General features: G+C 38.5%; 1 protein-coding gene across 1 annotated transcript in view; it reads left to right on the top strand.

Annotated features, from left to right (window-relative positions):
* PPM1D (protein phosphatase, Mg2+/Mn2+ dependent 1D) overlaps positions 1–14,003 on the top strand; it is a 90,750-nt gene extending 76,747 nt beyond the window's left edge. Inside the window, exon 6 of the mRNA XM_053707350.1 lies at positions 11,457–14,003. Coding sequence (XP_053563325.1) covers positions 11,457–12,002 — 546 coding nt within the window. The 3' untranslated portion in view covers positions 12,003–14,003. The remainder of the gene's footprint in view (positions 1–11,456) is intronic.
* Positions 14,004–14,768: the final 765 nt, after the last annotated feature.

Here is a 14,768-nt window from a genome sequence, read left to right as displayed (position 1 = left end):
CCTCAGGCTGACTGAGGTGTAGAGGCGCATATTTTGTTTTTTTATTTTATGACGGTAGTAATTTTTTTATTTTAATTTTCATTCCTTTAATTTTTGGGATTTATTCAGCTATGGACACTGAACAGGAGACGGTTTTGTCTTGACAAATGTTTGTGTTTAGAGGCCCAAATTGTTTTGCCTATGCAATTCTGTTCCTCATGTTTAGCTAGGACTCTAAAGTTTAAAGATAAACTACTGCCTTCTGAGCCTATTCTCTCTCAGGATAATGCTGCTCAGGATATGCCACAGCTTCCAAGACTCAATGGCATCACATACAGTGCCCTGCGGTTCCTCTCAGGCTCCTGGAGGCGTGTATTTGACAATAGATTTTGCTGCTCGGATATCTTCTACGGTGTCTGCAGCTTTATCTGCTTTCCCTATGGCGGGTAAGCGCAAGAGGAAATCATAGTATATTTCTGATAAGGTGTCTGTTCCATCTTCTTCTGCGATAGACCTTCCCCATAAGTCGGATGAGGAAGATGCCTCGGTAGCTTCTGAGGGTGAGATCTCAGACTCTGACAGTATTAATCCTTTGACTGATTCTGAAGAAGTGAACTTCAGATTTAAGTTTGAACTCCTTCGTTTACTTCTAAAGGAGGTACTGGCTACTTTGGATGACTCTGATTCTTCTGTCGCTGTCAACCCTAAAAAAATCTAGTAAGCTTAATAAATACTATGATGTTCCTTCCTCTGTTAAAGTTTTTCCTGTTCCAGACCGTGTGTCATCATAACTCAGGAATGGGATAAGCCAGGAATTCCTCCCCCCTCCCCCCCCCCCCCGTCTCCTGTTTTTAAGATGTTTCCTGTTGTTGACTCCATTCGGGACTCATGGCGAACTGTGCCTAAGGTGGAGGGAGCAATTTCTACTCTGGCCAAGGATCCCATGGATAAAAAGCTGAAGGCTTATTTCAAGAAAATGTAGGTTCATCAGTGATTACAGTGGCAACCTGCTGTTTGTATTGCTACGGTAACAAGCGCAGCATCTTATTGGTGTGATGCTTTGTCTGAGCTGATTTTAGAGGAGACTCCATTAGAAAAGATCCAGGATAGGATCAAGGCTCTCAAGCTGGCCAATTCCTTTATCTCTGATGCCAACATGCAAGTCATTAGATTGGGAGCCAAGATGTCTGGCTTCACTGTTCTAGGCTGCAGAGCTCTGTGTCTAAAATCTTGGTCAGCTGATGTTATCTCAAAGTCCAAGCTCCTGTCGCTACCTTACAAGGGCAAGACCCTGTTTGGTCCTGGTCTGGTGGAGATAATTTCTTAAATTACAGGTGTCCTTTCTACCACAAGACAAGAAGAATAAACCTAAGTGGTGTCAAAATTCAAATTTTTCTTCCTTTCGTAACTTCAAGGGTCTTAAGTCTTCCTCTTCCAAGCCAGAGCAGTCCAAGTCCTCTTGGAGATCCAATCAGACTTGGAATAAGGGGAAGCAATCAAAGAAGCCTTCATCTGAGACTAAGTCCGCCCCCGGTTTGGTATTTGATTAAGAGGGGGGCAGACTTTCTTTATTTCGACAAGCTTGAATATGCGATGTCCCAGACCCTTGGGCTGTGGACATAGTATATCAGGGTTATAAAATAGAATTTAAGACTTGTCCTCCCAGGGGCAGATTTCTCCTCTCAAGATTATCTGCAGATCAGGTAAAGAGAGGCATTCTTAAGCTATGTTCAGGACCTTTCCTTCCTGGGAGTGATTGATCAAGTCCCAGTAAGGGAACAAGGTCTAGGATTCTATTCAAATCTGTTTGTGGTTCTCAAAAAAGAGGGGAACTTTTCCACCTATTTTAGACCTAAAATGTCTCAACAAATTTCACAGGGTACCGTCCTTCAAAATAGAAACCATTCGTTCCATTCTTCTTTTGGTCCAAGAGGGTCAGTTAATGACGACCATATACCTGAAGGACGCGTATCTTCATGTTCCCATTAATAGGGATCATTACCAGTTCCTGAGATTCACTTTTCTAGACAAGCACTTTCAATTTGTTGCTCTTCCATTTGGTCTTGGCACAGCTCCCAGAATTTTCACAAAAGTTCTGGGGGCTCTCTTGGCAGTTGTCAGGTCTCAGGGAATTGCGGTGGCGCCTTAACTGGATGACATCTTGGTTCAGGCGTCATCTTTTCAACTAGCAAACTCTCATAGAGAGATATTGTTGTCTTTTCTACGTTCCCACCGATGGAAAGTGAATCTGGAGAAGAGTTCCCTTGTTCCAGCTACAAGGGTGCGTTTCCTAGGGACCATCATAGATTCCCTATCCATGAAGATTTTTCTGACAGATGTCAGAAAATCCAAACTTCTCACTTCATGTCTCTCTCCCTCTCCAGTCTATGGTTCGTCCATCAGTGGCTCAATGCATGGAGGTACTTGGTCAGATGGTTACTTCCACGGACATCATTCCCTTTGCTTGATTCCATCTGAGAGCTCTACAATTATGCTTGCTCAGTCAATGGAACGGAGACAATTCAGATCTATCTCAGAAGATGGATCTGGATTCGTTAACAAGAGACTGTCTCTCATAGTGGATTTCTCAGGATCATCTGTCTCAGACCACATGCTTCCGGAGACCCTCCTGCGTGATCGTGACCACGGACGGCAGTCTGGGGCTCGTTAAAGGCTCAGGGCCTGTGGACTCGGGAGGATTCTTCTCTCCCCATAATCATCTTGGAGTTGAGAGCCTCAGTTGTCTTTTTAGCCCGGTTTATCAGATTCCAGTCGGACAACATCACCTCAGTGGCTTACATCAACAAACAAGGAGGAACTCTGAGTTCCTTGGCCATGAAGGAGGTGACTCACATTATTCAGTGGTTGGAATCTAACGATTGTCTCATCTGCCGTCCACATTCCAGGAGTGGACAACTGGGAGGCGGATTTTCTGAGCTAATAGACCTTTCATCCTAGGAAATGTGCTCTCCAACCCGGAGATGTTCTCAAGGTTAACTCTCAATTGGGGGGTGCCGGAGTTAGATATGATACAGAAAACCCAATAGGTATCCAGCACTCAGACCCAAGGTGTGTGCAAGCTGACACAGGATCACTGCAAAGATCCAAACAGTATCCAATATCTTCAAAGAATGCAGCAGCACCACTTCTCATATAAAAAGTTCCTTTATTTAGAACATAGTAGAAGCAGGTTAAAATAGAACGACGTTTCGTGTAATCAACCCTTAGTCATGTTCATGTTGATGTGAACATGACTAAGGGTTGATTACCCGAAACGTTGTTCTATTTTAACCTGCTTCTACTATGTGCTAAATAAAGGAACTTTTTATATGAGAAGTGGTGCTGCTGCATTCTTTGAAGATATTGGAGTTAGATATGATGGCGTCTCGTCAGAACGTCCAGCTTCCAAAGTACAGTTCAAGGTCAAGAGATCATCAAGCCGCCTTTATAGATGCTCTGGCGGTTCCTTGGGATTTCGGTCTAGCATACCTGTTTCCTCCTTTTGCTATACTTTGGTGAGTCATTGCTCGTATCAAACAGAGCGTCTGTAATTCTAATAGCTCCTGCATGGCCTCGCAGGATCTGGTTTGCAGACCTGGTGAAGATGTCTTCTCCCACCTTGGAGGTTACCTCTGAGGAAGGACCTAACTCAAGGTCCTTTCCGCTATCCAATTCTAGTTTCTCTGAAGCTGACTGCATGGATATTGAACGCTTAATTTTGGCTACGGGTGTTTTTTTTTCTGAGTCAGTCATTGATACCATGCTTCAGTCCCGCAAACCAGTTACTCGTAAAATTAACCATAATGTATGGCGCAAATACCTACCTATATTGGTGTGAATCTAAGGGCTTCTCTTGGAGTAGGGTCAGGATTCCTAGAATTTTGTCTTTTCTCCAGGAAGGTCTGGAGAAGGGTTTGTCAGTCATTTCTCTGAAGGGTCAGATTTCTGCACTTTCTATTCTTTTACACAAACGTCTGGCGGATGTGCCACATGTTTAGTCTTTTTGTCAGGCCCTGGTCAGAATCAGGACTGTGTTTAAACCTGTTGCTCCTCTGTGGAGTTTGAACCTTGTGCTTAAAGTTTTGCAGCATTCTTTAGATATTAAGTTATCTTGGAAAGTTTTGTTTCTTATTGCTATTTCTTCTGTTCGCAGAGTCTCTGAACTCTTGGCTCTGCAGTGTGATTGGCCTTACCTTATTTTTCATGCAGATAAGCCGGTCCTTTATACTAAGTTTCTCCCTAAAATGGTTTTGGATCTTAGTCCTAATCCTTCTCATAATGAACATCTTTTGCATAACTTAGATGTTGTGCGTGCTCTAAAGTTTTACCTACAGACTACCAAGGATTTTCCTCAATCTTTAGCCCTTTTTGTTTGTTTCACTGGAAAGCGATAGTCAGAAGGCATCTTTTACTTCTCTTTCCCTCTGGTTGAGAAGTATGATTAGTTTTGGTTATGAAGACTGCTGGACAGCAGCCTCCTGAGAGAATAACGGCTCATTCTGCTAGGGCTGTCTACTCATCCTGGGCTTTTAAAAATGAAGCTTCTGTGGAACAGATTTGCAAGGCAGCTACATGGTCCTCTCTGCATACTTTTTTCTAAATTTTACAAATTTGATACTTTAATCTCGCCTGAGGCTTCTTTTGGGAGAAAGGTTCTTCAAGCGGTCTGCCTGTCTTGTTCTCCCTCCCTGTTCATTCAGTGTCCTCTAGCTTTGGTATTGGTTCCCACTAGTAATTGGAATGACGTTGTCGAGTCCATGACCCCACCCTTAATTAATGACGGTATTTTTTGTTAAACCTCAGGCACCTCTACCTTTGTGTTATCTTCTTTTTCCATTTCCCTTTGGCCGAATAACTGGAAGTTATGAGTAAGGAAAGTGACACTTAACAGCTCTGCTGGGGTGCTCTTTGCCGCCTCCTGCTGGCCAGGAGTGAATATCCCACTAGTAATTGGAATGACTTTGTGGATTCTCCATATCCAGAAAGAAGTGAAATTTATCAGAAAGTATATATTTTATTTTTTATTTAGATTTTGTAAATAATTAATAGAAAATATTTTCTTTCATACATGTGGTGAGAGTCAACGATCCATTACTCTTGGGAATTACTCTTCCCTGCTACTCGAAGGAGGCACAGATTCCCAAACCCCAAGAGCTCTATAAAACCGCTTCCACTTTACTGGAAGCCAGTCTTGTCTTTGTCTTTGCTGGAGGAAGGTGAAGAATGAAGATGTGCATGTTATTCTTCAGTGAGAGGGATTGAAGCCCATTTCCCCTCAAAGTGCAGTATTTGGAGTATGGGTAGTGACATATTTTTCACCTTATGGGAATTAGTCACAAGCCTTCCACAAGTGTTATGGGGACCTGTCCTTTGCCTCCTCCTGTTGGGTCCTATTCCATATCCTGTGCTGTTATGATTGAGCACTGTTTTGGCTTTCTACTGGTTTCCTCTAGTAGTGGGGTGCCTATTGGTAAGTACTATTTTTTTCATTGTTTAACCACTCTATTATACTCTAATGTTATTTATATATATATATATATATATATATATATGTATGTGTGTGTGTGTTCTAGAACTCCTTGTTCGGCAAATTTCCAAGTTGGCCTCTGTTGAAAATGAAGTTTTCATCTCCATTTTCAGTCAGACTATGACACCACAGTGGCCTCAATTTTCAGTCAGACTATGACACCACAGTGGCCTCAATTTTCAGTCAGACTATGACATCACAGTGGCTTACAATTGTAGGAACTTGCTGTTATTTAGCCATGAGTGAAGTGTCTCAAATTCTTTCCTGGGCAGAAGCCAATTGTTTCTTTTCTGCAGTTCATATTCCAGGAGTGAACTGGGTAAGCTTTTTTCTCAGTTGTCATTCATTGCATCAAGAAAGTGGTCTCTCACTTTTGGATGTTTTCATTCAGAAAGTGGATCTTTGGCGTCTCCTAGAGATAGATCTGATGGCCTCTAAGTTAAACAGTTAACTTCCCAGGTTATATGCGAGGTTCAGGGATTCTCAGGCGGAGTTTGTGGATACTTCGGTAATCGGTAGCTTTATGTTCTTTTGACTGGCCGATCTCTTTTCTTCTCTGGTTCATCTACCCAGTGTGATTGCCAGGAATCAGGCAAAAGGAGTCATCCGTTATTCTGATTGCTCTGGTTTGGCCTCAGAGTTTGATATGCAGACCGAATTGAAATATCTAGATGCCCACCATGGTCTCTTCCTCTGCATCCATGCTTTCTGTCTTAAAGTGAAGGTAAAGTTGTAAGCTTTTAAATACATAAATTCATTACTTATTATTAGCATAATCTGATCGCTAAATTATACTTTCTATTACTTTTAAAATTATCAATGTACATACATTTATCTAAACGCTATGGTTTTGATGGCGACTCCTCCCTCTCTCTAGTTCCTGCTTTGTTGGTCTGTGGCGTATAGAGCGGTCCCACCCGCTCTATTACGTCTCTCAAAATAGTGTGCACGATGATAGGATCAGATGCTCTGATCAACCACGCCTGCGCAAATCGGGGATTCAACTGTACTGCGCATGCGAGGCCATTATGCAAAAGAGAAACGGGAGCGTGCAAGGGATTTAATATAAATAATAAAGAATAGCGCAGAATAGCGCATGCGCAGAGATTAAGGAGGCATGCGCAGAGATAAAGGAGGCGGGTGATATGGAGTGACGGCCGCCTAACGGCCAGATCATCAATTGGATAACAGAAACACGTGATATAGCCAAAACACAAACTAAACAAAAACGGGCTGAATTTGTGTACCAGCAGTAATTGATTTAAAACGCTAATAACTCGAATTACACTAAAATTTAGAAGGTTTGATGAATGAAAGTCATACTGATTTTAAACAAAGAATGACAAACTGGATCGGCATCAAGGCAAGTTTACCTTCACTTTAAGGTCCGTTTTTTTTTTTCTTTTTTTTTTTTCCATCTAGACCTCAAGTCTTTAAGCTTGATGTTATGAAGATTGAATGGTTAATTCTTAGGCATATAGATTTTTCTGATTATGTTTTTTAAAACTTTGTTACAGGCCTTCAAGGCTGTGACTAGGAAGATTTATCATAAGGTCCAGAAGGTATTTTATGGTTCTTAACTTGATATTCTTTTAGAATTTCTAGGATTTTGTCGAATGGTTTAGATAAGGATTTGTCTGCCAGTTATTTAAAGGGTCTTTCAGTTTTGTTCTACTGTCTCTCCTCATACTTTTTCATAAATACTAGGCAGTTTTGAGAATCTTGATTTACTTTTTTTCCTAGGGTTGTGTTCTTTTAATATATCCTTCTTTGTGTCCTAGTCCTTAGTTGTTTTTTTGTTTTTTTTTTCCCTTCAGAGAGGCTTCTTCATAACTTAAATGTTGTTAGAACTTGTAAAGTAATATGTTGATACTTCTAAGGATTGTTCTCTTTTCTGGTTTCAGGAATTGGCAGAAAGCTACTGCCATTTCTTTAGTCTCTTGATTTGAATCTTTTGATCCATAAGGCTTACTTGGAGGTGAGATGGCCTACACCTAAATTGATTACTTCTCCTTCTACCAGGTCAGTTGACACTTCTTGGGCTTTTAATAATAAGGCTTCTGTTGACCCAAATTTGCTAGGCAGCTACTTCGTCTTTTTTGTATTCTTCTTTTTTTTTTTTTTGGTTGCTTTTTCTGTGTTTGCCTTTCATTGGAAAGTCCTTCAGGCAGTTGTCTCAGATCTATTTTGATTTTTGACTGCCAGTCACTTTATTTGTGTATTTATCCTGTTTTTTTTTTAAGGGATAGAAAACCCATTTTTCATGATTCAGATATAGCATGCAATTTTAAACATCTTTCTAATTTACTCCTATTATTTTTTCTTCGCTCACTTGGTATCTTTATTAAAAATGCATGTAAGCTAAGGAGCTAGCCCATTTTTTGTTCAGCACCTGGGTAGTGCTTGCTGATTGATGGCTAGATGTAGGTTGCCCCTTGCAGCTTTTGGCTCATTTTAGAGCCAAAATTATTCCTGTGAAAGTGCAAAACACTTAATCCAGATATGAACAAGTCTAGGTCTAAAAGGCAATGGATGAGTTGTCTGGATCTGATGGGGGAAGACTTGGTGTCAGAATGGGAGACAACACAAATGTTGGTTAATATAAGCACATTCACAGAATTGGTAACACATAGTTACATTAAAAGATTAATATGCCCTAGGTGCTAGACAAAAGAAAATCAATTAGCATGCTTTATGACTTGATGCTTTCCCACGACAGTGAGGCTCCTCCCAAAGAAGCAATACCCATTATACATCCAAGTATTTCCAACATGAATATAAGGGAGGTGAACAAGATTTTCATCAGGTACAGAAACAACCAAGGGGAGGAGGTTGAGGGAAAACAAAGATTGGAACAGGCTAACGTACTAGTGAATATGGTAATTAATTTTTCATCCTATACTATTACAGAAACTGAAAAAAAGAGTTTTGAATTATTGAGTGTTTTTTTTCCGTCTAGGAACTTCGCCTTGTTTCAAACTATCGTAGACGGGAACAAATTTGTGCTTGACTTAACTCTAAAAAATATTTTGACGATAGGGTTGATGGTCCTAATTGCCAGACAAGTATTACAACTCAAGAAGGATTAAACCATGTAACAATGGAAAGTGTAGATAGTATGACCTTCACTGATGTATGTGCTCTGACTTCTTTGGAAGATCTAGATAGGGATAGTGTTCCTCCTACTAGTGACTCTGGTTTAATTTTAACATAGCCTTCCATACCTACGTCCTTATTTTACCTGATGCAAAAAAGAGGAGAGATGTTGGAATTGTTCCATAGTAGAGTAGTGGAAGACCTTATGGAACTGTCTAAATCCAGTGCTGGAAATAAACCTAACTTAACTAGAATAGAGATGTAAGCCATTAAAAGCTTACAACAAAATCCACACATAGTGATTTAAACAATCATATAAGGAAGGATATGTATATAAGTGAAGCAATACGTCAACTAAGTGATAAGGAGATGGTGATCCCACTCTGAGATTCCAGAGGGAACTGAGAAACCTGTTGGAAGATGGCGTGGAGATGGATTATATCAGCAGGGATACTTTTAATTATCCGTTTGTTGAAAAACCTGTTTTACACATTTTCCGCCATCTTCTGAAAGTACACAAAAGCTTAGACCATGTCAAAGGTAGACCAATTGTTGTGTGAATAGGTTTACTGCTTGAACCACTCTGAATAGGTGGGCCGCCACCTGCAATAGTTGGTCTTGGGTTTACCCAGCTATTTGAGAGATACAATAAAAATGGAAACAATAGCTTGGGAAGATGGTTATAGCTGGTTGACATTTCCTCCATCCCTCATAGCTATCTAACGGCTGTGGAATATTTTTTGGATCGCAAAACTGACCTTTTAAGGAATATCTGCTTAAAATTATCACGTTTTTGCTTGAACACAACTATTTTTTTCTTTTCAGGGTCATTGCTATCTCCAGAGACGTGGGACCGCTATGGGGCTAAGTTTGCCCCATCCTACGATGACTTTTTCATGGGAAGGTGGGAGCAGTCTCGCTGATATGGCAATGACGACAATGCTTATACATCCTAGCATTGTACATTATGTTAGATAGATGACCTTTTGTTTATTTGGAAGTCTGATTTAACTACAGCTGAATCCTTTGTAAATTCCTGAATAATAATGCTATGGGTATCCAGTTCACGTTTGAATGGCAAAAGGAAGCCATACATTTCTTGAATTTCACATTATCTGCAAATATTGCAAACAAATGCAGTTTCTTCCTTTTTATAGAAAACCTATTACAGGTAACTCCCTGCTTCATGTGAAGTAGTCACCCCAGGCATGTCTTTAAGGGAATAGCCAAGAGGCAGTTCATACGGTTAAAACAACTTTTCACGGGAAAGTACTTTCTTGTTTAAAAAAAAAAAAAAAAAAAAGTCCACAATTAAAGGCCGTTTGAAATCTACGGGGTATAAGAATGGGATAGTAGAAAGAGCATTCAGAGAGGATTTGCCTATCAATTGCAAGGATTTCTCAAAAAACAATTCAATTAAAAGAATTGATAGAATGGTATCAGTTTTTATAACCGCCTTTTCTACTCTAGTTTCAGGAAGTTTGTTACATTGTTAAAATGAATCTGCCTTTATTGATAGGGGATAAACAACTCAAGCAGACAGTATCAGATGGCTGCAGAAGTGTGTATAGGAAAAAAACCTTACCCCAGGTAACATACTTTCTCCCAGTCGTTTGCAATCAAGTGTACCTGGAAGCTCTTGGTTACATTTTAAAGGGAAAATATGTGGTTTGAGATGTAAGTCTTGTGACTATGTTAGTTTTGCACCTTTTTGGACTTTTTCTGCTTAATCCAGCTCTTAGTGTGTTGCACTTTTACAAGAATAATTTTGGCTTCGAAATGTGCTGAAAGCCACTAGGTCCTGACCGAAACTGCAGAAATTAAAGGTAGTATTAGGAGCAGAAAACTGCCCATTGCAGCACATTCAAATCGCTTTAGCTTCTTTATTTGTTGCATTTAAAGTGAATGTAAAGCAAAAGTTAAACGATAGTATTGAAAAAATGAATGAGAGTTTTATTCATGATGCTTATCTTCAGAGATATTTCCCTATAAACACTACACGGCTAATAGCTGAAGCGCCAGTCGGCATTTTCAGAATTTGATTGACAGATGATTCATCTGCAATCAACTAATCGTTGTTCCCGCCCCCCTGGGCATTCAGCCCCTTTGCACAAACATCACTCCCTGAGGGGAAATAACAATTAGTTGATTGCAGATGATTCATCTGTCAATCAAATTCTGAAAATGGCGACCGGAGCTTCAGCTATTAGCTGTGTTGCGTTTATAGGGAAATAACTCTGAAGATAAGTATCTACTAACAATTTCATTAATGAAACTCATTCATTTTTTCAATACTATCGTTTCACTTTTGCTTATATAGCTAACTTTACATTCACTTTATGTATCATTGGTAAATGCTTCTTCAGTACAAAATAAACAGCTGAGAATGAATACTTTATGTAAAAATTAAGTAAATGTTTTTTACTTAACAGAATAATTTTAGAAAATAATGTTGAGACATTTTACTGTAAAATTTTCTTTCTTTTTAATGTGTTCACAGTGGTTTTGTTTTACCTGCTAGAGTGTATTTAATCTCTTACAAATAACCAATTTTATTTTAAATAGCTGGTTTTGCCTGTTGATACCACCTTCTAGATTGAACTTTTCAATACAGCAGTTGTGGTTGTAAAATAAAACACACACTACTTAAACAAAAGGCAGTTGCATAAATCAACTAGTGTTGGGAAATGGAGAGTATTTGTTGAGGTTTGAGAGAAAGAGGGGATAACTTTAGATTTGAGAAAATATTTCAGGTACACGATTCAGCAAGATTGTATGGTTGTACCTGTCTAATTCTTCCTGAACAAAAAATGATTTTTTTTTTTTTTTTTTTTTTTATTTTTTTCTCCTTTAGTTCTTGGAGGATGAACCATGGTGGAGGTTAACATTTTCTGAGCCCATCCCTTCACTTATTCGTAGGAATGCCTTCTCGGAAAGCTATATAAAATGGGGCAGTGAGTCAGGAAAGCAAAGAACACCTGTTACTTCTTCCCCTACACCAGGATGTTCAGATTTAAGTGAAGATAAGAGCAGCCTATCTCAGTGGTCGCTGGACTCCCCAAGCATCTCACCCTCAATATGCCTCTTCCCTGGACCTTCCTCTGCTAGTGGTGCTGATAATAAAACTGCAAAATTTTCAGCTAGTAGTCAGGACAAAAAGGCTGAAACTGAGCAAATGGCTTCCCTGAAACGGACGCTGGAGGAGTCCAATAGTGGACCTGCCATGAAAAAACCAAAACGGAGCTTGGCCAGGAATGGAGCTGTACAGACAGAGGGCCCTTCCATTTCACCAAAGCGCAAAACAATAGACAAAGTCATTATGAGGCGCAGCCTCAGAGGCCAAAAGAAGCTAGGACATCCCTTATTACAACAGCACAGAAAATCTATATGTGTGTGTTAATCTTTTTTTCATACTTTTTTTTTTGTGTATAAATGAAAATCTATGTCCTTGTGTATTTTATTACCGTGTATAATGTTTAAGGGTTGTTTTTTTTTTGTTTTGTTTTTAAAGCAGCACTTCCTATTTATACACCTTCAATTTTTTTTTGAATGGATGTGTTGTTCAACCTCTTCACTCCTTTAGAATTTTCCATGCTGTCTTAACAGCGCTGGGCTTTTAATGCCCTTAAGACTGCATGGAATGTCCTATGTTATTTGGCAGCCTGCATTCTCCTGCTTTAAGGAAAAGGTTGATCTAAATGGGGAGTGTGCCTAGCATTGTAGGCAGTCCCCCATGATCCGATCCCTGTGAAATCACATGATTGCATAGATCTCGTTATTTCGTTTTTCAAGCAAGTGTTGGGAACTTTGTTTTGATGTTAAACACTTGGCCGCTTTCTTGAGATCAGAAGTCCAAACCACTTGCAAAAATGACAAATTATTGCTGTTCTTTTTTTTTTTATATCCTGAGAAATTGGGGATTACTATTATTGATTCAAATACTGCATGACGATGCATGTGTTTACTTTCCATAATGTCTGTGGAACCCCACCCCTTTTTAAATGGTGTGGTGTGTTTAACAAATCCAGCAAAGTGAAAATTAAACTGATTCTGACATGCTACATAGAAATACTAAGGATGACTGAGAAATTACTTTTATTTATATAAAAAAAGGTTTTATAAATGAAGATAATTTTAAACAATGACTGAAAATGTACTTTTTTTTCTTATATAGGCATTTTAAAATGAAATTATTTCATATGCATTTTAAATACTCCATTGTTGTGCAATGACCTAATGAATTGGAAGTTGGCTTCTTGGAGACAAGCATCTAAAAAAATGTTAAAAATTATTTATGCAGTGTCAACTCTATAGGATTAAGATAATGCAAAAACAAAAAATCTATTTATCAAAATGTCTGCCCACTGCCAGTTATAGACTTGCATAGTTTCTCTAAACTGTTTCTAATTTAAACTCCTTATTTTTACCATTATGTTAACGCTTCGATTCTAACTTAAAAAATCTATAGTAAAATGTTAAACCCAAAATCGCCAAGAATCAAGCAACAGTGCTATACAACCTGAGTTTCCTGTTCTGTCATAAAATGGAAATATATTACTTCACTGTTGCCATGCGTGGTCTGCCCAATTATGCTGCTTTTATTTATTTTTTTATAGCTATTGCTGTGGTACTTTGCTACAGAATATTTTATAATCAATTCTACAAATTTAAATTTAGCTATTATTCATTATACAGCAAATATTTCTGATTTAGATGGCCCTGTATGATATCTACACCATATTCCTACAATAGTGTGTTGTTTTTTTTCTTGGTGTCAGATTCAGTTTTTTATATATATATATATATTTTTAAATATATTGACAATGAATTTTGGATCAGGGACATTTTCGCAGCAACTTGTTATTAAGAAGAATATATTTTCATAAAACAAAAAAACCTCAGAGCAGTCTTCTACACAAAACACTAGATTATTTTCCCTTTTTATTGTTACATTTTTAATATTAAAACTTGTCAAAATTAAGAGATTTGTGGGATTGATATTTCTATGCCTCGTAATTTCTATAACTTTTTTTTTTTACCACTGGATGGTACTTTATATGGGGGGGTATTTTATGCAACAATTGAAGAGTCAAGACCATTAGATAATCACTGCTTTCGATATTCTAGATATATTGAAAGCTTTCAGATTGCTAATGTGATCTTTGTACTTGGATCATTTTAGAGTAGCTGGGTCTTGCTGCATGAGCAATAGAGGTTTTTTCTTTTTGGGCCTATGTAATTGATGGCGTTGCAGCAGTCCAGCTTGTACTTACATGCTGCAGAGCATCCTAATAGAGGTTAAGTTATTTTATCATATGCGTGAAACAATGGGGAAAGCAGATTGTATAACTATGTAAACCTTGTGTACAGTATGTTCACCTAAATAAAACTTGAGAAAACATTTTTTGTGAAGATTTTTTTTTCAGAAGAAGATAATTTTTTGAAGGATATAGAATAAAATGTATTAGCAATATACAAATAAAGTCATTTTGACTGGTTAGTTAGAATTGTTTTTTAATTAATGTTGAAAGATATCAGAAAGAAGAGCGACATTACAAACATTGATCATCCAACAATACAATTATGGTCCATGCAAACTAACCTGAGAATGTTTAGAAGCTAAAGTCACATTAACAACTATGTTTTTACAATCTATTTGCTACATAGGCCACTTACGGGCGGACTCCTGAATTCATAATAGGATAATGAGACCATTTCTTTCATGTAATTGGCAAGACTCCATGAGCTAGTGACGTATGGGATATACAATCCTACCAGGACGGGCAAAGTTTCCCAAACCTCAAAATGCCTATAAATACACCCCTCACCACACCCACAATTCAGTTTTACAAACTTTGTCTCCTATGGAGGTGGTGAAGTAAGTTTGTGCTAGATTTTTATGATTTCTTTTGTGACAAGCGCTTCTAAGCATTCTGAAGCCCAATTCTCAGAGTACAGTGTTTGTCAGAGGGATGTGAAGAGAGTTTTGCCTATTTGATTTTATGGTTTTCCTCGCGGGAAATCTTTTCAAAGGTTTTCTGTTATCGGTCGTAGGTATTCATCTCCTACCTCCCTTTTGAGATCAACGATATACTCTTATATAACATTACCTCTGCTGATAGCTTTCAGTACTGGTTTGGCTAGCTGCTATATGTGAATGGGTCTT

This window comes from Bombina bombina, chromosome 3 (genome assembly GCF_027579735.1).
Source record: "Bombina bombina isolate aBomBom1 chromosome 3, aBomBom1.pri, whole genome shotgun sequence".
Taxonomy (NCBI): Eukaryota; Metazoa; Chordata; class Amphibia; order Anura; family Bombinatoridae; genus Bombina; species Bombina bombina.
Note: the sequence above shows the minus strand (reverse complement) of the source record. Positions and strands in the feature narration are given on the sequence as shown.